General features: G+C 42.0%; 2 protein-coding genes across 13 annotated transcripts in view; one reads left to right on the forward strand and one right to left on the reverse strand.

The window, feature by feature from the left end:
- Positions 1-1,395: 1,395 nt before the first annotated feature.
- Positions 1,396-22,143, reverse strand: RBM18 (RNA binding motif protein 18). 2 transcript variants are annotated; one of them, XM_081067012.1, is made up of 6 exons: positions 21,542-22,143; positions 18,555-18,683; positions 11,531-11,657; positions 8,450-8,536; positions 6,664-6,749; positions 1,396-3,371 (listed from the first exon to the last, which is right to left on the reverse strand). In XM_081067012.1, exons 2-6 carry the CDS (start codon positions 18,665-18,667, stop codon positions 3,212-3,214), a joined length of 573 nt encoding a protein of 190 aa, XP_080923138.1. In that variant the 5' UTR covers positions 18,668-18,683; positions 21,542-22,143; the 3' UTR covers positions 1,396-3,211. The 2 variants fall into 2 exon arrangements, with proteins under 2 accessions (XP_080923138.1, XP_080923139.1); XM_081067013.1 differs by lacking the exon at positions 21,542-22,143 and adding an exon at positions 19,934-20,045.
- Positions 21,452-24,217, forward strand: part of MRRF (mitochondrial ribosome recycling factor) — a 54,662-nt gene continuing 51,896 nt past the window's right edge. For 3 of the 11 annotated variants that reach the window (XM_081067007.1, XM_081067002.1, XM_081067003.1), the window contains exon 1: positions 21,505-21,772. The gene's annotated coding sequence lies outside the window, so the exon portion shown is untranslated. Of the gene's footprint in view, positions 22,427-24,217 lie in introns of all 11 variants that reach the window. The other 8 variants (XM_081067006.1, XM_081067004.1, XM_081067000.1 and 5 more) reach the window with 7 other exon arrangements.

The following is a 24,217-nucleotide window of genomic DNA, read 5'->3' on the forward strand; positions in this document are numbered from 1 at the left end:
GAGGTCAGGTGGCCCCTTGATCATTGACATTGGAACAGAGACACAAATGAGGGAGTGGGCGCTGTGGAACAGCCAACATAAAGGCCTTGTGCTAGAGGTTCACTTGTGTTCAAGGAACAGCAAGGCCAGCGTGGCTGAGCGCAGCGTACAAAGGCTAATAGTAAGCTGTACAGTTAGACCGGTGATCAGAGACAGGCCATTTAGGGCCTTGTAGGTCTTTGGATTTTACTCTAGGTGTGATGGAAAGCCACCGAGAGGGGAAGGAATGACAGGTTGATTTTAAAAGGTTTGCCTTGGTTAATGTGTGGAAAATTGGCTCTAAGGAGGCACTAGTGGAGGCCGGGGGATAGTAGGAAGGTACTGCAATAGTCCAGGCATGGCAATAGCTGGAAAAAGAATGGTAGGGAGTGTTCTGGGGGTGGTGAGAAGTGGATGGATTCAAGGTGTATTTTGAAGGTAGAGTTGACAGGATATTTTGGACTACGTAGGAAAAGGAGAGAAAAAAAGAGATCAAGGATAAAAATGATAGGATCAAATCATATTTTAGGAACATAACGATTACATACAGGAAATAGCTAACATGTAACTTAGAAGGCAAGAATTTATCCTATTTTTTAGAGTAGTATTTAAAAAAATCAGATGTACTTGCTGATTCAAAAATTAACTGTACATACCTTAGTTAAACAAGGGAAAGGGCTCTAGAATACTTGGCTTTAAAAAAACTTTTGCTGTTGGTTCTTGACATGCTTTGAAAAATCTTTCCTCATGCCATCCTATTCCCCAAACCTGAGATACCAATTACAGAAAATCAACTGGTTAGGGTTACATTTTACATTTGCTAAAACAGAAACTGAAATTAAGAAAATGGTTCATACCTCTCTCCTAAATATTTCCCTTAATTCTTCACTCTTACATAAATCAAAATTATAAGTGACATAATTTTAGCAAAACAGTAAACCAACAAATAATTTTAAAGTACGGGTAATTCATAACTAATTAACACTTGTATTTTACAAACCTTTCACCAGACTGCTTTCAGCATATTTATGACATACACATATTCATTCTTTGGAAAGCTCTACTTTGAAAGAGGGATTAAACACAGTATGAAGTTTCCAGGGACTTTCACTAACAATTTCTTCTCCAATAGCTCAATCTGCAGTGAGAACAGCTTGTCTCTTTTCTCTCCTCTAATGACAGAAGTAAGCAGGCATAAAGGTGGACAGAGTTGTCTAAGGTCACCTCTAGCCAGAGCCTTCTGTAGAAAAGGGTCTTAGAAACAGCACCTGTCTCCCCAACCCTGCCCTCCACCCAAATCCTGAGGGGAAACAAGCCCACTAGAGAGCTGCAGTCTTTATTCCAGAAAATGGATAAGAGAAGACACAACCACACAGACACCATCTTACATTTATTCACACAGAGAAATAAGAATCGGTACAAATAATAAACATTGCTTTAAATACAAATAAATAGTTTTGGTTTCTAAAGGAAACAATTCTAAAATAATTCCAAGTTAAGTATTTTCTAAGTTCCTGTTAAAAATAGAAGACGATTTTGCATTAAGTAAGTCCTACTCCACCACAACCCTTTGAGGACTTAAGGATCAAATGGTGGATTCCATATTCTAAGAAGTCACCAGAAAAATGGGAGGAAGCTCCCACCTCCCTGAACTACACCCCCCAAGAGGAAGAAGAGTTACCTGCATCATAGACAGAGCTAATAAATGCAGAAAGTATTTAATACCTAAAGATAGCTAAAAAGATTTACCTTGGGAAAGGTGGTAAGAATTTCTCTGAACCAGTTCTGTGAATTCTGAAACCTCACTGTGCTGAAGTTTTAATTCAGTGCCTTAAATTCATTTATGCTCATAGGAAGACTTAAGTTCTTATAACGAAAGTTTTATCTTGCTATGAATAATGGTAAAAAGTCTGTAATCACTAAGAATGGCACCGAGGGTAAAAAAAAATGATTTACCTGGGGAGGAAGCAATGGTGCTGACCAGTGAAAACAGTCTGTCAACCCGGCACCCAAATGACCAAAACTGCTGAGAGAAACACACTCCCAAATAAATATGATTTATTTTTCTCTCCCTCTTGTTATAAGTCATGCAGACTTTCAAGCCTCTAAAAACTACATAAGACATGAGGTCATTACAATCTTGGTGCCAGAGCAGTGCCTGCTCCATCGACTAATCGACTATGTCCGTTGTACGTCCCCACCTCACCCCGCACAAGACACTTCAATTTCTTCTACTCAGACCCCTAAACAATTAATAAATAACTCTGTTTGATAGAGATCAATATAGAAGCGTTTAGGTTTTCAAAGAAATTTTGCTTTTCTATTTAGATTAACCATAATACAACTCCAAATAGAATAGTCTCATGCTATAAAAACAAACTCATGCAATAGCGTGATTTTAAAAGTTCCACGTTCATAACAACATTTGTAGTATTATCGAAGGCAGGATTATATTTAGATTTTTTAAAAATGATCATTATAGAATAAAAGATGGACTTCCAAATAGAACTTTTGTTGTGGTACAAAATGCTAAATTTGATTTTCCAGTTTTGTTGACACAAACAATTTTAAGATATACACCATATTTTCCTAATTGGGATTTTGAAACAATAAACATAATTCTTAAACAGATTACCACAACATTTGCTCAAACAACCCGCTCCTTTTTGCCAAGAACTTTTTCCTTTTTCGTCCAATTGGAGGGATTGCCATAGTAAATTCTGGAACAACAGTTCTGAACATGATTCAAAATCTCTGACTTCCCTCCCTGAATCTTTTATGTTGTGAGGACACTTTAGTCCCCCCAAAATGCTCTATTATTATTAATTGTTTTAGGACGATAATAAATTTAGTTTCTTGATTTAAATAATAACATTTTTGTGTTTGCCTTTCTCTCTGGAACACTATATAGTGTTTCTGGAGTTACAAATACAAACAAACCAGCCAACTAGAGCATCCCAGTTTTCAAATCACAATTTTGGATACAATCCTATTTATTCTGGATGATACTCAATCCCACACATACTTCAGGGTAGAAACATCCATAGGAACATCCCAAAGTGTTATGCTACCAAATTCTTAACATCTGATTGTGCTCTGTGGGATAGTGCCAGCCACATCTATAAAGTACAAAGGCAGAGGATTTCAGGTGTGAAGACCAATTTGCTTCTGCTGCTACAGTGATTCATAACCATCATCTCCGAGATTTCCAAGCTGTTCTAGAATAAGGAGTAGTCCTTTTTTTATCTGGTGGCTTAAAGTAGGAATAAACAGGCGCTGCTGGATACTCAGCATCCGGATTTTCTGCCATCATTTTTAGCTTGGCTTCAATGGCTTTTATTTTTGCAGTGACACTGGAAAGAGGATAGCAGAAGATCAGAGTGGGCCTGGGTGCAATCGGAAAATCCTCCTGTGTTTCATCTTCATTGCACCTCTTACGCATGTCAGAGAAGCAACAAGATACTCAAGTAGGAACATTGACACATTTTATATAAGATACACACAAAAACTAACTAATACTTGCATTTTAAGAAAGACATCAAGTCTGAACAACCTGTTAAGGTTTAACTGTAAGCGCAGACACTGTTAGGAGTCCTCTGCATATTGTTACATTTAATCTGAAGACAAAAACACTATTCCGCACCTTAGTGCTTAGCAGGTGGTAAGCACTCAAAAATAATTCATGTAGGAATTGAAAGCAGGGTCTGGAAGAGACATTTGTACACCCATGTTCATAACAGCATTATTCATACGTTAAAATGCGAAGTAACCCAAGCGTCCATTAATGGATGAATAAACAAAATGATATATATTCAAAAATATTATTCAGCCTTAAAGAGGATGAAAATTCTGACATGTGCTACAACATGGATGAATCTAGAGTACACTATGTTAAATGGAATAAGCCAGTCATAAAAAGACAAATACTGTATGATTCCACTTAACATGAGACACTTAGTCAAAATCAGAGATAGAAAGTAGAATGGGGTTTGCTGGGGGTCAGGGGGCAGTGGGAATAAGAAGTTATTTATTGTTTAATGGGTACAGAGTTTGTTATAGAAGATGAAAATTATGGAGGTAGATGGTGGCGATGGTTGCACAACATCATGAGTATATTTAATACCACTGACCTGTACACTTAAATTGAAAAAAATAATTCATGTAGGATTGAAAGCAACATGGTAAGACAGGTGATATTCTTATTTTGCGGATGAAGAAGCGAGGCACAGAAAGCTTAACTTGCCCAGTGATACACAGCTGTAAATGATACACTTGAGATCGGAACACAGCCTGACTCCAAAGCCCATGCTAGTAACTATTACACTGTACCACCTTTTGAGTCACTGAATAATAATGAAAACACACCCTGGAAATCCTGTGAAGTCTCTCCACTTACAAATGTGTGTTTCTAAAGGCTGCCACCTACAGATGCTATAATGAGCCAGACGCTGTCCTCAGCGTTTGACTTACATTGTTTCTAACTCTTGCAGTATTGTCATGCGTATTTTACAATAAAGAAACAAATGCAGAAAGATGGTGATTTGCCCAGGTTCACACAGCTAACAAACGGTGGAGACGGGATTCAAGCCCAACTGGTTTATCACCAAAGCCCTTGCTTTCCCCTCTCCATCAGGCTGGGAGCTGAGCAGCCCTATGTTAGAGAGAAAGGGTGAGGAGACACTGCAGAAGTTGTAAGGAACGCCATCCATTCTGATCAAGGCCACTGCTATCCCTGCACCAGAATGTAAGAGCACTAAGGCAGTGGATGTTTTTGGCCCATGGCTCCCTTTATTTCCCATTCTTGATGCTGTCAATGGGCTGCAGCCAGGGAGAGAAGCGTGGAAGGGGATGTATACCTGGTCTTTTAGATATCCTCAAAAGGTATACATCTGCCGCACATACTCATAATGTGACACGAATAATGTCAATTAAAAAACTAAGTTACGATAAAAAAGAACAGAGGTATTTATTACCAAGATGCACTCTAGCACCTCTTTCATTAATGGGACAGCCCGCTATTCACCCTGTGTGAGTCGCAGGGAAACAACCTTCTCTAATTAGGTACAGATGTTACTAGAAAGATGTAAGGTGAGGTTCTCTGGATTAAAAAATAAATAGAAAACACTAGGTCATCAAGTAAAAAGTACAAACACCGAAAAGAAGAAACTAAAGACACGTTCATTATAACATGAAGATCACCAAGCGTAAATGCAGTCATTCTTTCCTTAGTTCAGATTTTTGAAAACTTCCATGGACACCAATCTGTGATCAAGGAGGTACAATCTCAGGAGGAAAACAGCATAGTGGATACAGTGCCTAGTGAATCTAGACAAGTCATTAAAAATAAAAATAATTTTTCTCTGGAAGTACAAAATAATAAAGGAGCACAAAATTAAGAGATATCAATGATATTCAACTTAAATTAGTAACTAAACAATTAATTTTAATTTACCAATTTTATCCTTCCTGAAAACATTTCAGAATCACCATCCCCTGTATGTTTAACGGGATGTTTATAAATCTGTTTTGTTTGGTATAAATAATATACAAGGAAGGACTTTTGTTTGTTTGTTTTCTATCTGGCCATCCATCCAAATAGGCATTGCATTCCTGAACGTATGACTGAACCTTGATTTCTAAACTTTATAAAACACGGATTCGCCTTCACGTATCTTCTTCCCTTCCCCTGGAACAGACTACAGAACTGTATTTACAGTTCTGCAGAATTTATTCCTGCATTTACAGCCGGAGTTTCTCTGAAATAGTAACTGAAACACTGAATTTTGAAGTCCTGTAGAACTGGCTTTGAATGTGCGCTCTGCTATCTGCTGCCTGCATGACCTGGGCCAAGACATTTCACCTCTCTACACTTCAGTGTCCTCATACGTAAAATGAGAGGAATAGTACTTTTACCAGAACTTGTATGAGAATTAAATGACATATGGCATGTAAGGTGTAGCACAGTGCCTGCTACATAGTAAGCTCAATAAATCCTGGCTATTGTTATTATTAAAATTTCTCCCTAGGCTACCATGCAAACAAATAAAGAAACAAATAACCTTACCCCAAGCTCTATCTGTTCAACTATCCATTTAACTTCCCTTTACTCTGCCCAATCCTTAGTTCCTTCTGTTTTGAATTAACTCCAAAGAAGTAACTGACAATTTGTACATACTAGTACCAAAACTGTTATAGTTGCTGAAATGGTGCATACAATTCAAGTGCTGCAAATGAAAATTTTGCGTAAAAGAACTCATAGTTGGGAAGGAATTAGTGTGTGATGACAAGTGCCAAAGAGACACAAGGCCTCACTAAAATGCTTGTTTTAAGGAAAAGACTGTGTCTGATTTACCTTTGTATCATTCCCAGTGTCAAGCACAATGGCTGTACGTGGTAGGTACACCCATCCTTTTTTGAATGAATTCTATAAATGGGTAGAACATGTTCTTGGGGGTAAGGGAGGAGAGGGAATGTATACATTCTCGAGATGAACTGAACACAGCTCTCAACATGTCAAAAGTTAGTTGGTTCAATTCTATATGAAGAGTCCAAACACTGACTGGAGTATGACTGAAGGCTTGGAATGAAGAAATGGCTCAAGCTCTTGAATGACTGTTTGCATCTTCCTACAGTACCCCATCTTACCTCAGGTTAGATTGAGTGGGCTCGGTGCTGGAGGATGGCTCAAGACTGATTGGCAGGATCTTATCATTCTTGTTATGATCGTATCTCTGAAAGCAAGAAAAAGGGAAATTACTCCACCTGAGCAAAAACCAGCCCTTCACTGCAGAGCACGGGCTCACGAGCTCCAATCCCATCAGTGTATTGTCAGCATATTTCTAGACAATTTTAGGACTGCTTTACATTTAGAATTAATGCAAAACTCCATACAGCTTTGGCTTAAAAGCTATAAATTTAGCAAAAGAAGTTTAGAAGAAGCCTCCCCTCTAGCTGTTAGTCCTCCTTATTTGGTAGGGCAAGAATTTCAGCTTTCAAACTCACAGATGGTGCAGACACACAGCAGGACGGCCCTCTTACATTCTTATTTTAACCGTCACATATCACCTCTTACCATATTTATTCTGCTTCATCTGAAACACTTCAAAATTTTGCTAGATTTTTGCAAAGTACCAAGCATAATAGTCAACTCTTAGGAGGCCTGAGTGGAGAAGAAAAGTAGTAACAGCTTTCAGGCACTGATAAAGAAAAAAACATTCTCCAGTAAAAGCAGTTTAATTTGATGTAAAAAGTGAACATAATATTACAGAGCTGCCAGGAGCCTCTGGTCAAAAAGCCTCGTAGGAGAAGAGAACTGTGAGGCACAGAGAGTCTCAAATGAAAGACAGGAGTGAAAAATAATTTCTCTTGCGTGCCTTTTCAATGAGATGCAGAATGAGAAAATGACAGCCAGTTTGGCAAATGAGACTTGATTTTCTTTTGAGTAAAAAAGCATTTGGTAATTTCCCTTGTTGTTTCTATTTTTAAGGCAATGTATCCCAGAAATTGAGAAGACTCTGGGACTACCTGAGATACTCACAAGGATCCAAAGTGTCTGAGCTGTTTTTCAGCTTGGACACTGAGCTCAAATGTTTAGTTTCTGACTCTTTACTGGGAAGCCTGTGGGGTAGAGAGTCTCTGATCAAAAACCCATGCTAATAGAGCTGAAGACTGAAGCTCCCATTTTAACTGTCACAAATCTTTTTGTAGGCAGGTCTGCCAAGACCTCACTGCAGAAGGTAGAGAATCAACTCTTGGGATTACTCCAGTCCACATACTTCACCACCTCTGTACTGACTATGACAGAAAGTGACAGAAAGACATTCTGTTTCGTTTTTCTTTTTAAATGGTCATTGCTTTTCCAGTACATTCTCCCAAGAGACCTCCTCCAAGACAAATAAGGCAACACGCTACTTCTCAGGCCTTGAAGATAATACAGACACTGCAAAGTCCCCAAAATAACTCAAAATCTCTGGTGTAATGAGATGCCTGTGCTTTAAGCACTCATGCAAACTACCCATTTCTCAAGCATTTAGAATAAACACATTCAAACTCCTCACGGAATTGAGAGGCTGGGTAGAGTCTAATAATGCCTAAAGCAACTAATTTAAAAAATAAATACATTTTTTCCTCCAAAGAAACACCCCACCAAAAAAATGATAGAGGTCTGAGTATATGCATCAGCCACATGGAAAAATCAATCAAAAACAGAATCTGTGGGTATGTGGAGAGAAACAACCAAGGAACTTAATCCCTCCAGAGATGTTTCTCAAAAGAAAAATCTGGCAACACACATGGTAAATACAAGTAGGAGACCAAAGTACGGCTCTTCCAGATGTGAAGAGACCAGGATACAAACGGCTAAGAGGACAACTATCTTCCGGCAGACTCACTTAGAATGAGCTGGCGTTGTCTTTCTAGCACACAGACTCACCTTTACTTGAGCATGTGCCCACCGCACAACCAGCTTTTTAGACAGCGCCAGCTTGCCATTGAGACACTGGATGGCTTGTTCTGCCTCCTGTCCAGGAAAGGAACTAGTTAGTCAAAAATTCAAATGCCCAACTAGCTATATGTATTCTCACGGGACCTCACTAGCTTTAATGGCTGAATTTCTAACCAAACTGCTTTTGGTAAACAATCGGCAAGGATTTACAATAAAAAAAAGGCAGAATAATAAAAAGGTACGAATTTTTTTAGTCAAACAAAAATTCAAATCCTAGCTCGGTCATTTACTGGCAGTATAGTATTTGGCAGGTCACTTAACCTCTCTGAATGTTCGCTTTTTTAATCTGTGAAATATGGGTAATACTACTTGTTCTTCATTGGTTGTTGTAAGGAGTGAAAGAGTACATGTAAAGCATGGAACACATGATAAGCACTCGACTAATATTAGCTAATAGCACTGTTCTTATTAGGTGACACCTTTCGACATACTTCTGTTAGTCAGGGTACCACCTACTACGGGAAGAAATTGTACTCCCCCAGGGCCCTGGAACTCCCTCTTAGACTAGGGCTTGTACTCCCTGGATCCAAAGTGAGAAAAAGTCATGGCTTCAAAGGATATGGGAGTGAAGGAAACTAGTCCGGAAAAAGCAGGAGTGAGTCAAAGAAACTCTGAGCAAGGTATTTGTGTGAGCCAATCTGTGCACCTGGCTTTCAGAGCCAAAAGTTCCCTGACCCTTTCCCGATAAGATACAGGAGCCACAAGGTTGAAAGGAATTCCTGAAGCTGGATAATAGACACTCTAGGACATTCCCAGGAAGCCTGGCTGCACTGTTCCATCCTGCCAAACCTTCTCTGCTCCATTTGTATCCATGAGGCAACTGGCCAAGTGTACCCCACGTTTACTGAGGGTGAAGAAGCCTTTAAGGAACAGGAAGAGAAACAAGAAGTCTGCCTGAGGCTGCAGTGTAAGACCAGCAGGCTTTCCAGGCTGGTTGGAATGGCGGTTCTTACTCCTCCCGAGCTCGCCAGTGTGACATTCGGTAATATTTATTGGGTACCCACTATGTGTCAGGCATTGAATAGTCACTGGTTCCCTTGCCTCACTTTAGCAGATGAAGTTAAAGGGGTAGATAAGAGACATTTTAATTTTCTTTTAAGTTTCATTTAGTGAATTAGAATTTACACCGCACTCTCTATAAATTCTGTAGCATCAGCGGTAATAAGATGCCAACGGAGCATAAATGCTTTAAAACATAATTTCCTACCTCTGTATTTTGTTTCAAAGTTCATGTATTCAACATTATTATTAAATGCCAACTGTGTTTTCAGATATACCCTCATCTATTTGCTCAACTTCCTATAAAGTAAGAAGGGTATGTGTTTTAAATCTCTGGTTTTAGATGAAAACTAAGGCCAAGAGAGGTGAAGAGACTTGCCAAAGTTAGGAAATAAAAGTGCCAGAAATAGAAGCTGGGCTCTGTGACTTCCAGTCCAGTGTTTTTAAACAACATACATCCCCAACATGAGCACTGATTTTAGTTGTCTGTAAGAATCCTCATCACACTCTATCATTGAGGAAGAATAAGTATTTAATAATGCTAACCATATCAGCCATTCTTTCAGTTTCCTCAAAAAAAAAACAACAAAAAACTGAATAATTAAAACAGCACTGTATCACTTATTGCCTATTCCATCTGGAAAAAATGAAAAGAAATAAAAATTAAAAAAAATCCCCAGCACTGGTCAGGACAAATAATAGCCTCACGCGGTCTCAGAAGATACCGATACATCATTTCTTGACGGCAATCTGGCAGTTGTATTAACAGAAAATATTCATGGCCTTTTCTTGACACCACTCCATGTTCATGAATGTAGTAAATATGCACACAGTTAGAGATATAAATATGTTCACTATTCTACTATTCACACTTGTGAATCACTGGGGAGAACCTAAATAGCCAACAATTAGTCAAAACACTCATCATAGTTCATAGAATGGATTATTATGCAGTCATCAAAAATCATGTTAACTTTTAAACTGAGGTCTAAGTTACATATAATGTAATGTGCAAATATTAAAGATATAGATCGATGAATTTTTACATCTTTGTATCTACACCAGTGAAACCACAGTATCATGATACGGAATGTTACCTTGATGTACATTAGGTGACAGAAAAATATTTAGTATACTCTGAGTGGTAAACAGGATATGATCCTATTCATATGTTATAAACTGCACGTGTGTGTGTGTGTGTGTGTGTGTGTGTGTGTGTGTGAAGTCTTCCAGGGTTGTTTTTTGGTTCGTGTGAATGTGAAGAAAGAAGAGATTAGAAAGATATATAATGATATATTCACAGAGATTATTTCTGGATATTGGGCTGGTAAGTGAATACCCAAATATAATTATTAATAAAACAATAACTAGGCAATGTTCCCTCATATAACTAATAAAGTTATAGAGAGCACTAAGTAGTATCTCTATTTAATAACATTCAAATTCAAGTTCTTTATCAATGCAATCCATTCTAAGGACTAAATTTTAATACAAGATACATATATGTAACATGGTTGAGACTGGATGTTTTCTTCCTCCATATATATTGAAATTCACGTGCATTTATTCTGACATACTGAGAAGGGTAAATTTTTAAGAAATCAAAATAAAAGAGTCTGTGGGTGGCTCACCACAGACAGAGAGGGCTTCTGCACCACGGGGCAAAAACTACTGAAAGAAAAGGCGGCTTTGTTGGTCAGCCGCTGAAGGAAAAAACAAAACAGAAGAGGGAGGAGGACGTCCATGTGTTTCACGTGGGCATCCCAGCGCATTTGGTCAGAAAAGTAGGTCAGCCGTCTTAGTCTGCAAATCTAGGGAGGGCAGATTCGGGAAGCTGGTCCCTAGTTTATTTGTTTGCAAGGATCTTCTTTAGGGCTCAGAGCAAGGCACATGGGGACCAGTCAGACCTGGCTCCTGCCCACAAAGAACTGCTATTCTGGTCTTAATAGTTAAGGGAGATGCACAAATACTTCGGAGAGTGAAGGACTGTGGCGGGGGGAGCTCAATTACCTGCTTAGTTTCAAAGTTAACGAAACAGTACCCTCGAGGCTGTCCCTCCAAAGCACCTGACTTGTGGAAGAGGAAGTCAAACTGCTTTACGGTGCCAAACTTCTGGAGGAGCTTCAGGAGGTGGTATCTGTGGAGAAAGAACAGCCTATGAGTTCGCTCTGGGAATTGTTGGCCACTGAGCCTGGCTGCAGGGAGATAAAAGCAGAAGATAAGGTACCCCAGGGATAAAACCTCGCACCTCCCTCGCCCCCCCCATCCCCCCCACCTCGTCTTCCTCCAAATGGCTGTGTTAGTTTATTTGGCAAACAGAGTTGTTTGCCTTTATCTGGAATGGGAACTAGAATTGTCATGGCTATGTGTCTGTCCAGCACAAAAATACCAAACAAAAAACCACACCTAACAAACAGCTGTCTGGCCCACAAGCATCATTTGTTTTTCTTTTGGAGAAAAGCTCAAAAATAGTGTCGATTTATTTATTTTTTAATTTCTTGGCAATGAAACAGTATTTGTGAGTAACTACGACTCCGTCAGAAACACATGCCCACACTCCCAAAGCCAAAGCCTATCCTATCTCAAAAATAAACAAAGTAACAAACACTTACACACTCACACAAACAAAACAATCCTGGAAGACTTCCTTCCCTATTAGATTTCACAGCCAGGAGCCCAAATTGCTCTTGTAAGACACTCTGCCCAAAACCAAGCCACAGCTAGTGGCACTTCCACAAGTGCTTGAGAGTTTAATCTGTGATGTGACTGAGCGTTAGGACAGTGTGGAACCACAGTGTGACTGAGGCTGGTCTCACACAGAGCAGGGGAACCTGGCCAGTCCCATAAATCATCCAGCTGAGGGTAACTAACCAGCCTTAGTTGCTTAACACAGTTTATATTCTGGAGCATGGCTGAATAAAGAATATAGATGGCCAAGGAAGAAATTTATCCTGGCAGGAAGTTCACCCTGAGCTCTTACTTGCCACTCTGCCCCTCATCCTTTTCTTGGATTCCTTTCTCTAAAATTTATTTGGTTTCTATAGAGCTTTTAAGTTATTCAAACAGATGTGGCCTTAACAGGTTGCTGTGGCCAATCTCAACTCCGACTTCCTGTCATCTGATGTAAGGGTGAGACAAACCAACAGCTCTCCCATTTCCTTTTCCTTTGGCCTTCCTCCTGGCATCCTCCGTGCTATTCAAATGGAGTCAAGGCTTTCTCTAAACAATGCTGTCCCTGTGATACTAAAAAGGTATCAGCCCACATGCTAAATCTGTTATTACTGGGAATTCTACCCCACAGGGAGTCAGTAAAGCTGTCCTTACAGCCACATTTATATTCACATTGTTTTCTACGAGAAAACTCATCAAGATTGTATTCTTGAGTAAGACTCTCCTTTGGGAGCAGAAAGATATGAAATGGATCATGAGCTATACTAAATTTGATACTAACGCACACCAACAAGCAAGCCCATTATCCTGGATCAGGTGCCTGACATGGTGGAGCAAGGAAGACATAATACAGGTCTTATACTGGGGCAGGATGCAAGGATCCCAAGGCATATTGTGGATATTCACCGGGTCTTTAGACCTGTTGTGAAAGGAAAAACAACTGTAACCCTCTCGTTTCCAACCTCTCAATTCCTACCAGGAGACCTCAACTGTTAGTGAGAATGTAAAAGGTGATTCTTCAGGGGAGAGGGAGACCCTCAAGTGCAAATTTCTGTTGTACTTGATTTTTTGACTGGACTTACATTACAGCAAGCGCGAGTCTCTCTAATGCACAGACAGACGGGCTAGAAGAGTCTCCCCCAGGGTCTTTAATTCACAGCTGCAGCTTTCACTTACTATATCCATTCAAACCCTAACACTGCTAGTTGCAACGAATGGTGGGTCAAACCCGTTTTTTTTTTATTTAAAAAAACAACAATCTAAGGACTACTGTGGGCTGGTCATCTTTTCATTAGCTCCATTCAGCTTAATAGCAGGAAGGTAAGGCGATCGGCATTTCCTAGGAAATGAATTTTAATTTACTCAGGGAAAAAAAAACCACACAGATTATTCTTTGAAAAGCTAACAAATACGTTTTGCCCGAGAAGTGCGACCTTAAGATTCCAGGAACATCTGCTTAGGTCTGTGTCTTTCAACTTCTCCAGGATTTCTTTTCTTGTCTGATAATTTCTTGAAATTATCGGAACACCGAAAACAAAAGGAACGAGATGTTTACTATTTTACTTCCTGGAGATGGGGACTGCAAGCTCTGATAGTGAAAAAAGCCTGAAGACTCTTGCTTTCACATCTGCAAGCACTTTCATCTGCTGCTGAAGTAGGGGAGAGCTCACTACTCATCAGAGCCTTGCTTCACTTTAGGAAATGTGGGCCCTGCAGCCCTCAGGAGCTAGAGAATTAGTACACTAGTCCCATACACATTCCTTCAACTTTCGTTAGCAAAATGGCCTTGCTGCCTAATGGCAGTTAAGTAACTAATCTAGACAAATGTTAAAATAGACACCTACTGTGTGTCAAGAACTGTATTGGGTACTCGGACTATCCAGATGACTATACCTCTCCACTCCCTCTTCAATCACTCTCTTCATCTCTCAGACTCACCCACTGGTCTGCAAGTTCACTGTCTCTATCTAGGTGACACTAATGGCAGGTCTATAGCTAATCTTCGTTTTCAGTCTCTGCCCCTCCTATTCATCCTACATATTGATGTCTAATTTCCCTACTAAACCATCACTTTCATGACGTCAGTCTCCTGCTAAACACCCACAATGAGTTTCTTCCATATGAAACTCAAACACGTCTGACTAAATCGTGAAGATCCTATGTTAATCTGATAGTATTCTATCTATCCAACTGTTTTCATTATCATTTAGTATTCAACCTCTCCTTTAGTCTAAACACTCTCCCTGACATTCTGCTCACACGTAACCATCTTTCTTATTCCTACTATATAGTTTTATTTATGATTCACCCCATTTGGATTGCTCCTTCTTTTAGAATTTCTCCTGACTTTGCTCCCATTCATAATTCTTATGCATAATACAGTGGCTATTAATTTGGCTTTCTACATGGCACATTTAATACTTGATAAAGAAAGCAGTATTTATCCTTTTAGAGTAAACCACAGTGTGGAAAATAGATAATATCTAAGGACATGAATTGTTTTGGCTTCTCTGTTGAAAGCACTAGTAATGATATTTACAGGTGTTGTTTCACCTTTAGTTAGATTGGTCCCATAACAAATTAAAAGAGGTCCTTACAGTTTAAAATTTAGAATAGGATACTTTAGCTTATGACTATTCAGTTATGTGGACTATTAGAATATTTGTCCTAAGAGCACTAAATTAGGCAGTGGGAAAATGGGCCTCGCATTAACTACTTCATAAACTGAGTCAACTCAATTAACTCGTCCGATAAAATAGGGAAAATGTTATCTATTCCACTTGCTTCACACGGTTGTTATGAGCTTAAATAAGAGGAATGAATGCAATATTAGAGCTAGAAGAAACATTCAGATCATTTAGATGAACATTCTCACTTTATCGATAAGAAATATGAGGTACAATGCAGTTGAGAGGAACCAGAATGCAGTAGCAAGAACATGGGTTTGGAATCTGCGACCTCCGTAAATAAGAGTATGTCATCATTCCCCTAAATCCAAATCCCTAAGATCTGTTCAGTCATACAGATATTCCTGGAAAACAAAATGAACACAAATAAACAAGAAGCAGAATATTACAGTGCTAGACAGTCAGTTAGCAATGCATCTGCTGTTGAGAGGAGACTGATGGACATCCTACCATGTTTCCCCAAAAATGAGACCTACCCCGAAAATAAGCCCGTTAAGATCGTCAGCCAGACGGACACATCTAGTACGTTATGATGATGTTCTAGAAGACAGCATGACTGTATTTGAATAAATGGTTGTTGTACATGAATAAGACACCCCCTGAAAATACGCCCTAATGCGTCTTTTGGAACTAAAATTAATATAAGACCCGGTCTTATTTTCGGAGAAACACGGTACTATAACTTGAGCAGGACTCAGATTAGTAACTAACAAGCAGGCACACATAGGATGACTAAAATTAATTACAAAATTAACTGAAAAATTGAGTGGAAAAGTTTTTAATTGCCATCGATTTACATACTGCTGTGACCATTCACAACAGTACATACATACTATAATTCATCTTCTAACAAGAGGAAAGAAAGCATTTGTATAGGAGGGGCAGTCAAATTAGTTTAAAAGAGATCAGGAAGAGGGATGGTAATGAGAATGAATATGTATAGGAAAGAGAGCTAAGAAGGGTTTTGTTGAAGGGAAAACAGCAAGAACCAGTACCAATTTATGGGTGGGGTGTCAGTTTAATTAAGAAAACTGGGGCCGGCCCAATGGCTCAGGGGGTTGGAGTGCTGTGCTCCTAAGGCCGCTGAGGTCGCCGGTTCGATTCCCACATGGGCCAGTGAGCTGCAGCCTCTACAGCTAAGATTGTGAACGACGGCTCTCCCTGGAGCTGGGCTGCCGTGAGTAGCCAGAGGCAGGCATGTGTTGCCGCGTGGGCTACCGTGTGCTGCCATGTGCTGCATGAGTGGCCAGCGGCCAGCATGAGCCGCCGGCAGCTGGCAAGAGCTGCCATGAGCTGTCATGAGCTGCTGTGAACGGCCGACTGGCGACCGACTACCTCGACAGGAGACGGACTGCCTCAGCCAGGGGAGCGCAAGGCTCCTAATACCAGCCTGGGCCAGGGAGCTGTGTCCTACACAACTAGACTGAGAAACAACGGCTTGAACAGGAATGGGGCGGGGGGAAGGGGAGAGGTGGAAGAAGGGGGGAAAAAAAAGAAGTTTAGAGATTTGGATTCAAATAATATTCTCTGAGCTTGGACTTTTATCAGGTACCGCGTGTTCACATAAATTTTATCATGTAATCCTTCAATGTTTGGGAGTGACTGTATTTTAACAATCAGTCTAGGCCAATCATTACCCACCGTGAGAGGAACAGGATCCAGAAGTTTATGTACTTCAAAAACTTAGAAGGAAATCATATTTCCTCAAGATAAGACCCACCTCACTAAAATGTTAGCTTTCTTTACTAAAAGTAAGTAAATTAATACTAAGCATTTCATGCTTATCATAAGCTATGATTGGTAGTTACATCTTTAAAAAGAAATTTATTACTCTTTAATAAATTGGTTTGGTTAGTAGAGATGTTTTAAAAAACAACATCCAAAAAGGAAAAAGTTAACATTATGTCTGGGAAGAGGTGGGAAGCCACAGGTAGAGTCAGCAAGGACCCGAGCTGCTGCTTAGTACCTGACGTCCACCTTTGGCCTGATCAAAACAGAGCAGATATACCAACAGGAAAGTTTTGATTCAGTACTAATGCTCTCACGGAAGAAAACATCCCTATACTCCAATATATGACATAAACTGAGGTGGCAGATGCCCATTTGAACCTTCCTGTCAAGCAGCAGGACACAGTAGAACAAGAGTCTCATTACAGGGAACTGCAGCCAAAACAATGAACATTGTTTCCACGCTCCAGATTTCCATTCAGACAAGCAGAGGTGGAAATGGAAAGCACTCTTGGGAGAATCCCCTCACAGCTTGGGTTTTAGATGATGGAAACAGTTTCTCTGATAAACCAATATTAACTGAGAGGTTGGGCAGATTCACATATTCATCCTCAAAGCCATGAGCCGTAAAGAAAACCAAAAATCAATGCACAGTCTGTACTCCAGGGCCTCCATGACCAAGCTAACATAATATGGGACAATACATCTTCAACACCATCCTAATTTCCAGAGGGACCCAACGGCATCTACATTCAGCTGATTTGAGCTTGAGCAGGTTTAAGGAATTAAACTTTCTGTTATGATCCCGATATATGAGTTTGTATCCGTTTTCCTCTCTCTTAATCCCCACCCTTACATACACCTCCTCTCATCCCAGGTTCCCTTGCCTGTAACACTGTTACAATGGCACAGTGTAACACTGTTACAATGGCACAGTGTTACAATCCTCCATGCTTTCTTTTAGCATCGATCCCATACAGCTCAACCCACTCACCCTTTACTATCCTGCCATCAGCCATCACCTTTCCCCTACTGAACAACCAGGGAAGGGAAAAAAACCCCTCAAAATACCTCTTAATTCTCTTTGCAAAGAAATTCCTTTCCACTATAATATCCACAATGGAAGGAGTAGGGAGTCAGGACAATTCAATTAGTCCTGGCACTATGGGCAAGGCACTTCCGTCTCGTGGGCCTCAGTTTCCTCTACTGTAGGGTAACAGGGTTGGAACATATCAGAGGTTTTCAAGTGTGCACCATGGAGTCCTATAAGTGACTGCCCAACAAATGGTAGCAGTTGCCAAAGGCTTTGGATGGGCCTCTTCCCCGCTTTGATCAGAGCAGTTCTGAGCTTTTATTTTCTATAGGTTCTGGTTACTTTAAGACAAATTTCCTCAGAGGTAAAGTTTGAAAAATGCTTAGCATGGCAGTTGGCACACAGTAGGCACTCAAATCACTTGATGAGTAAATGAAAACCAAGGTGACTGGGAGAATCGCTACAATCCTTTCCGGCTCCGACCTTCCACGGCTGTTTAATGTGAACTAGAGTCAGTGGTACCTCTGCCCAGTTGTTAAGATACTGAGACTTCTTCTGCTTTTTCCTTCATTTCGAGGGAATCATGCCCAAGGCTGATTCTAGAAAATAATTTCCTGGCCACTGGGTACAAGGATTAAAATAGTTGAAAACAGGAGAACATCTTTGGCAAGAAGAAAAAAAGTATACGGTTTAAAGAATGTCCAAATCCATGTACTTACAATAGAAGAGTCCAAATGTAAGAAAAATGTCAAGATAACAGGATAACAGACGAATAATAATATCACATCCCCTCCAAAGATAATTAAAACAAGTAAAAGGACCGAAATATATTCCACATCCCTTGAAAATTCTTCTGAACATAATCACTGCAAATATCCCTATTTATAGGTAATGAATCAAGATGACTTCGACTTACTCTGTGATTTTGGGGTCCAGGTTGCCAATCCATAACCGGTGCCCTTCCTGTAGGGAGCCCTCTGACAGGATGGATGCATTCTCCAGGGGAAGAGTTTTGGTTTCTGCTTCCATCAATCTCTATGAAATACTAAAGGAAAAGTAAACATTCAGGCAGGAGTGGAGCAACACTGTGTGAACATGAGACTTCAAATTCAGTTCAACAAACATTTATCCAAGGAGGGCATGCCCTGGGCAGTCCTTCAAAGGCCTCGGTTATTCCACAACTAGGGCCCCAGCACCAGTTCCCTTGGGACAGCGCCTCTGGCCACCAAAATGAAAAAAGCTTCTATTTAAGGTGAAAGGGGTGTGGCTCTGTGTAGAAACTAAAATTTTCCTCTTCTGAAGCCAGAGGCTGACTGGGCAGGAGGCCAAAGTCTCTATTACTACATGATACTCCAGTGCAACAACTGTTGCCCAAAATATGCTGTGGAAACCCCCAGAAAGAGTCTTAATGACATTGAAGAAGATGGGTAGGGTAGAGCAACAGTACATCTCTTCCTCATGAAAAGAGGCAATATAGGAAATCTAAGGCCATAGATTTTTGGAGTTAGAACTGGGTATGAAGGCAGGTTGAGTGACCTGGTAAATTACCTGAACAGTCTAAGCCTCTGTTTCCTCATGTATATAAACGGAGAAAACTGCTCTTATCAGATCGTTGTGAAGATTAAAGAGTGCATGAAAAATCACTAAACACTGCATCTCACAACAATAAGTAATCAATAAATATTAGCTATTATCATGTTTAATACTTTGGGAGAGACTGGAAGAGACTAACTTCCTTCTTAGTTAATCCAGTTCCATCATTTATTAGCTCTGTAACCTAGGGCAAATTACTTAACCAGGCTGTGCCTCAGGTTCCTCATCTGCGAAGTGGGAATAATACCTCATGAGAGTTGTGCAGATTCAGGGTTAATACACCTAAAGCACTAAGAATAGTGCATGGCACCTAAGAAGCATTCAATTAATGTTAGCTTAAATTATTATTAGGCTTAGTTCCTGAAATGTCTCATCGCACAAGCCAAAAAAGGAGCATGAGGGTTATGATGGTGACAGTAGGACAGAGCAAAATCCTTGGTGTCAGGAGATCTGGTTTCAAATTCTACCATTTCCACTGGAAGTCACTTCTCTCTAAGCTTCAGGTTCTTCAGGGCTACATAATAAACCTTGCCCTGCTCACAACTTAAGGTTGCTGAGAGGACCGAAAATGAGATGACAGATGCAAAATAAAGCTCTAACAAATGTATATAATGTGGTAGAGAAAGAAAAACGGGCTGGGAAGACGTGCAGGCTGTGCCAGACTTCAGAACTCCCTGCTAGAGAAAACATGTCCTATCTCACCTGAAGTCCTCAGAGGCCACTGCTGCAGGAACTGTCTTAGTAACAGCTGACATACCTTGAACACCGCCATTACCCCTCATCATTTCATCACAGCCTATAAAGTCCAGCACACAGTCGCCTCCAGGTAATTGCTGAATGTGTTTCTCTCGCCCCACACTTGAGGGCATTCTTACTTTCCCACTCATAGGCTCAATCTGTTCAGTAATGTGTGACAAGCAACCACCAACTGCTAACCCCTGGGCTCTGTGCTCAAAATAGAGAAATGAATAAGCTTTAGCTCTTGCTCTCACCTCCTGAGACAAAGGTGAAACAGACAGAAACAGAATCCCAGGAGTGGAAATGGGAGGAGAAACACTTTGTCCTCTCCCTGCTTTCCTTTCCTCCTTTCTTACAGTTCATTCATTTAAGAAAGAAAAAGAAAAGTGGTTCTATTTTTCTAGGCATTGTCTAGGTATTGGGGACAGAGCAGTGAACAAGCAAGGTCTGTGCCCTCAGGGTGCTCGCATTTGGAAGAGGAGCAGGACAAAACAAAAGCAAAGCAAACAAACAAGACCTAATTTGTGGTCAGGGCTGCAAACACAATTAAACGAGGAGATTGGGAATGGACCGCGTTAGCATTAGTGGGGAAGAACGGGCCTCTCGAGGAGATGACATTTGAGATGAGACTTGAATGACAGGACCTTCTGATTTTCTCTTGTCTGAAAACAGCAATAACACCACTAGCTACTTAGTATCCCAGGGCGCTACCATGTTGCGCGGGAAGAGCACAGGAATCCGGGCTCCTGCACCCGGCTGTGTGGATCTTCCAAGGCATGATCTCCCAGTCCGCGCCCGCTCCTCCGAGCAGCTTTCCCCGCCGGGGCCGAGCTCCCCGGGGGCCGCTAGCACAGCCATCTTCCCTTCCCGCAGACTACTGGTGCCTGTGTTAGTCCCCGTTTCCGTCACTAGAATGTGAGCGACCAGAGGGCAGGGCCTCGATGGTTTGGATCATGGTTCTATCCCCAGCGCTTAGCACAGTGCCTGGCTCGTGGCTGGTGCTGAATCTTGACTGCACGCAGGAATGAATGAAGCCAGCCACGTCTCCGCTCGGGGCCTCAGTGCCTTCTTTCTCCCGAGAACGGGCACGATCATGCCTCTCTCGTGGGGCGTTACGAGGCTTGAATGAGACAATGTTCTGACAACTCGGCACAGCGCTTTTTGAGGAGCGGTCAAGTGTAACAGGAAATCACGATGGCAGGCGACCCTTAAAATCCTTCGGGTCTGCAATGGCGACAACCCCTTCACACTGTTAACAGAGTTTCATCTATCCTGCCAGCTGAGCTGCAAACGACCCTGAAGGCCAGCGGTAGTCATTTGGGGAAACTGACGTGCAGAGCAGCAAAGGCACTTGTTCCTAAACGCTAACGATAGCGGCGGGGTCAAGCCTGGGACCCCAGCTTCCCGATCCAGGCCCCGAATTCCCAGAGGCGACGGGTCACTCCTCGGATTGTTATTTCCGGGCCAGCGGCGGAACAATCCGGGGCGGAGCCTGAGACGCCGTCTCCTAGGGCAGCCGCCCCTAGGAGCCCCTCGCGGGGCCGGCGTTGTGGTGCAGGGGCACGGACTCACCTCGTGGCCTCGGCGTCTTCCGCTCGGCTCATGCCCCCAAAGCGGGTCCCTACTCCGCGGTCGACGGCGCTCTAGACGCGTCAGCCTCAACGCTGCCGGCTGCCAGGCCGCCAGGGGCGCACTGCGCCTGCGCCGCCGCGCCGCCCCGTGACGTCACGGCGTCAGCGCCGCCGCCGCCGCCGCCGCCGCCGCCGCGTACGAGTCCTTTGCTAATAGCCTGGGCGATCGCTGGTGAGTGGTCTCCGCACGGCCTCGGGGCGCGCGCGTGGTCCCGCCGCCGGAGACCTCTGCCCAGGGACTTCTGAGGGACCGTAGGCAGCGTGACCGTGATCCCCTGACACGTTCCGTTCGAGTCCGGCTTGACCTTTAAGGCCGGGGACACGACCTGTCGCATCAGAGCGGGGCCTCACGGTGTGGGGGCGCCACTCGTTTTCCTCAGCCCGGAACTTGGAGGATGGGGGCGGGGGTTGCTGCCTACCTGGTAGCCGCCATGTAGAAGCCCACTGCCTGGCAGAAACACTAATTTTCAGGACAAGCCCCTGGGGTAGGGACGAGTACCCTCGGGGATGGAGAGACGGAAGCTCGGAGACGTTACCAGTGTCACGTGGCTGGTACTTAGTGGGGCTCAAATTCCAAAGCCTCCTCTTTTCACCATCGTCGCTGCAGTCCCGTGGCAAAACAGGTGCCATCTCCCTAGGCCCTTCGGTGCTTGCAGAGTGCCTCTGCAGCCCTTCTGCCCTCCGGCCATGTGCCCTGATGACCCCTGCACAGGACAGTGTCGTCTGCATTTTACAGAGGAGCCGCGGTCCGGAGAAGTTGATCTATTTAAGGTCTCCTGTCTAGGAAGGGCTGGAAGCGAGGCTCTTTCCCACGGCGTCTCTCTCAGTTCAGTGCCTTTTTCCTTTCCCTGCACTGTTGCGTTTCTCAGACTCCAGGACAAGTTTTATAGTTGGAAGGAATGCAGGCTTGGTCTGATCCGTCATTGTATAGTGGAGGAAACAAAACCTAGCTAGCAGGAATGACTTGATACAAATCATAGATCACTGGGAGAAGCTGCCACAAATGCTTTCTGGATACAAGGTGGTTAGGAATCTACAGAGGATGGTTGGCAGGGAATGCGAGGAGCATGGAATCCGGAGCTCGCTTTTACACAAAAGCTCCTTTTTCCACCTGTCAAAGTGTCTCCTCCCTCCTCTGTGCCAGGGACATGATGCTGGGTATAGTCAGACACGGTAAAGACCTTTACGTGGCACTGAATTTAGAGAAGCACAGGCCCTACTGTCTCTAAGTGAAAAGCTGGCAAACCGAAAGATCACTGAAGCAGGGAAGTAGAGCTTAGGTCCTACTGTCGTGAGATCTCGATTCCAATTTTAGTGCCAGCCCTGCGATCTTGGGCAAGGAGTTAATCTTTCCAGGCTTTCATTCATGTATCCATCACGTTCAATGTCTTCTGTGTTCAGGGACTGGGCTAGGCACTGGGGACGGCCATAGTGCTTATAGTCTCATGGAGGGAATTAGACAATGATCAAATAACTATACAAGCATTAACTGGTAATTGTTAAAGTAAGTGCTATAAAGAAGTATAGAGTATTATGTAATTGGGCCACAGGACATTTGACCTAGTTTGGCTGGAGGAGACAGCCAAGGAAGGCAGTCCTTTGAAGAAGTGATGCTTAGGCTGAAATCTGAAAGAAAAATGGGAGGTCGTTCATTAAGGAGGTGGGGGAAGATCATTCCACGCAAATTCAACAGTGTGTTTGAAGGCCATGGAGCAAGAGGACTACGCAAGGAAATGACAGATCAGTTTGCTTATTTGTAAAATGTCGGTGGTAATCACGACTCCGGTTGTTGTCGGAATCACGTAATACATGTTGTCGATGTAAGAAACGTCCAAACCTGTATAGAAATGTTATTAGAATTGATTTGAATCAAAACTGATGACAGTTGCTGGGAAGCAGGATCTCAGATGCTCCGGAGAATGGCAGTTTGCAGCTTCTTTTTATGGAAGAAGCCATGGAGATGTATTGGGAGGGGTTGCTGGGGCAATAGGTAAGCTAGGACTTTGTGTTCCCCATCTGGTTCTCCAAATTAAAATGCACCTTCTGTGAAAAACAGGAAAATTCAAGTTTTGAGAACCTCAACTTTGGAAAAAGAATGTGTATTTCAAGTACTTTAAAAAACTATCTCGGCCGTTTGAATAATAATGCCAATAATTGTACTGAGTGTTTTATGTACAGTTTAGTATAATGGTTAAGAGCACAGACTCTGGAGCTAGACTGCCTGAAATAAAATCTTGGATAAATTCTTCATCCATAAAATGGGTTTAATAACAGTACTTATATCAAAGGGTTATCCTGAGGCTCAAATGAGTTAATATATGCAAAGTAGCACCTTGTTTCTGGTACACAGTTATCACTACGTAAGTATTAGCTATTGTTTCATTTTTGTCACAGTTATCTTTTTAAAGTCTCATTAGTATCACCATGAGAAAGATGTGGTGGAAACTTGCTCAGAAAGGCTAAATGATCTGCCTAAGGTCACACAGCCAGTAAGTAGGGGAACTGAGATTCCAATTCAAGACTACATGCAAAGCCCACATACTTCTTGTGATGTTTTTTTCTGAGTATAGGTTAATTTTGTCGGATAACACTTGGGCTCCCATAATGGTTCCTTTCC

Source organism: Rhinolophus hipposideros (assembly GCF_964194185.1).
Source record: "Rhinolophus hipposideros genome assembly, chromosome: 11".
Lineage (NCBI taxonomy): Eukaryota > Metazoa > Chordata > Mammalia > Chiroptera > Rhinolophidae > Rhinolophus > Rhinolophus hipposideros.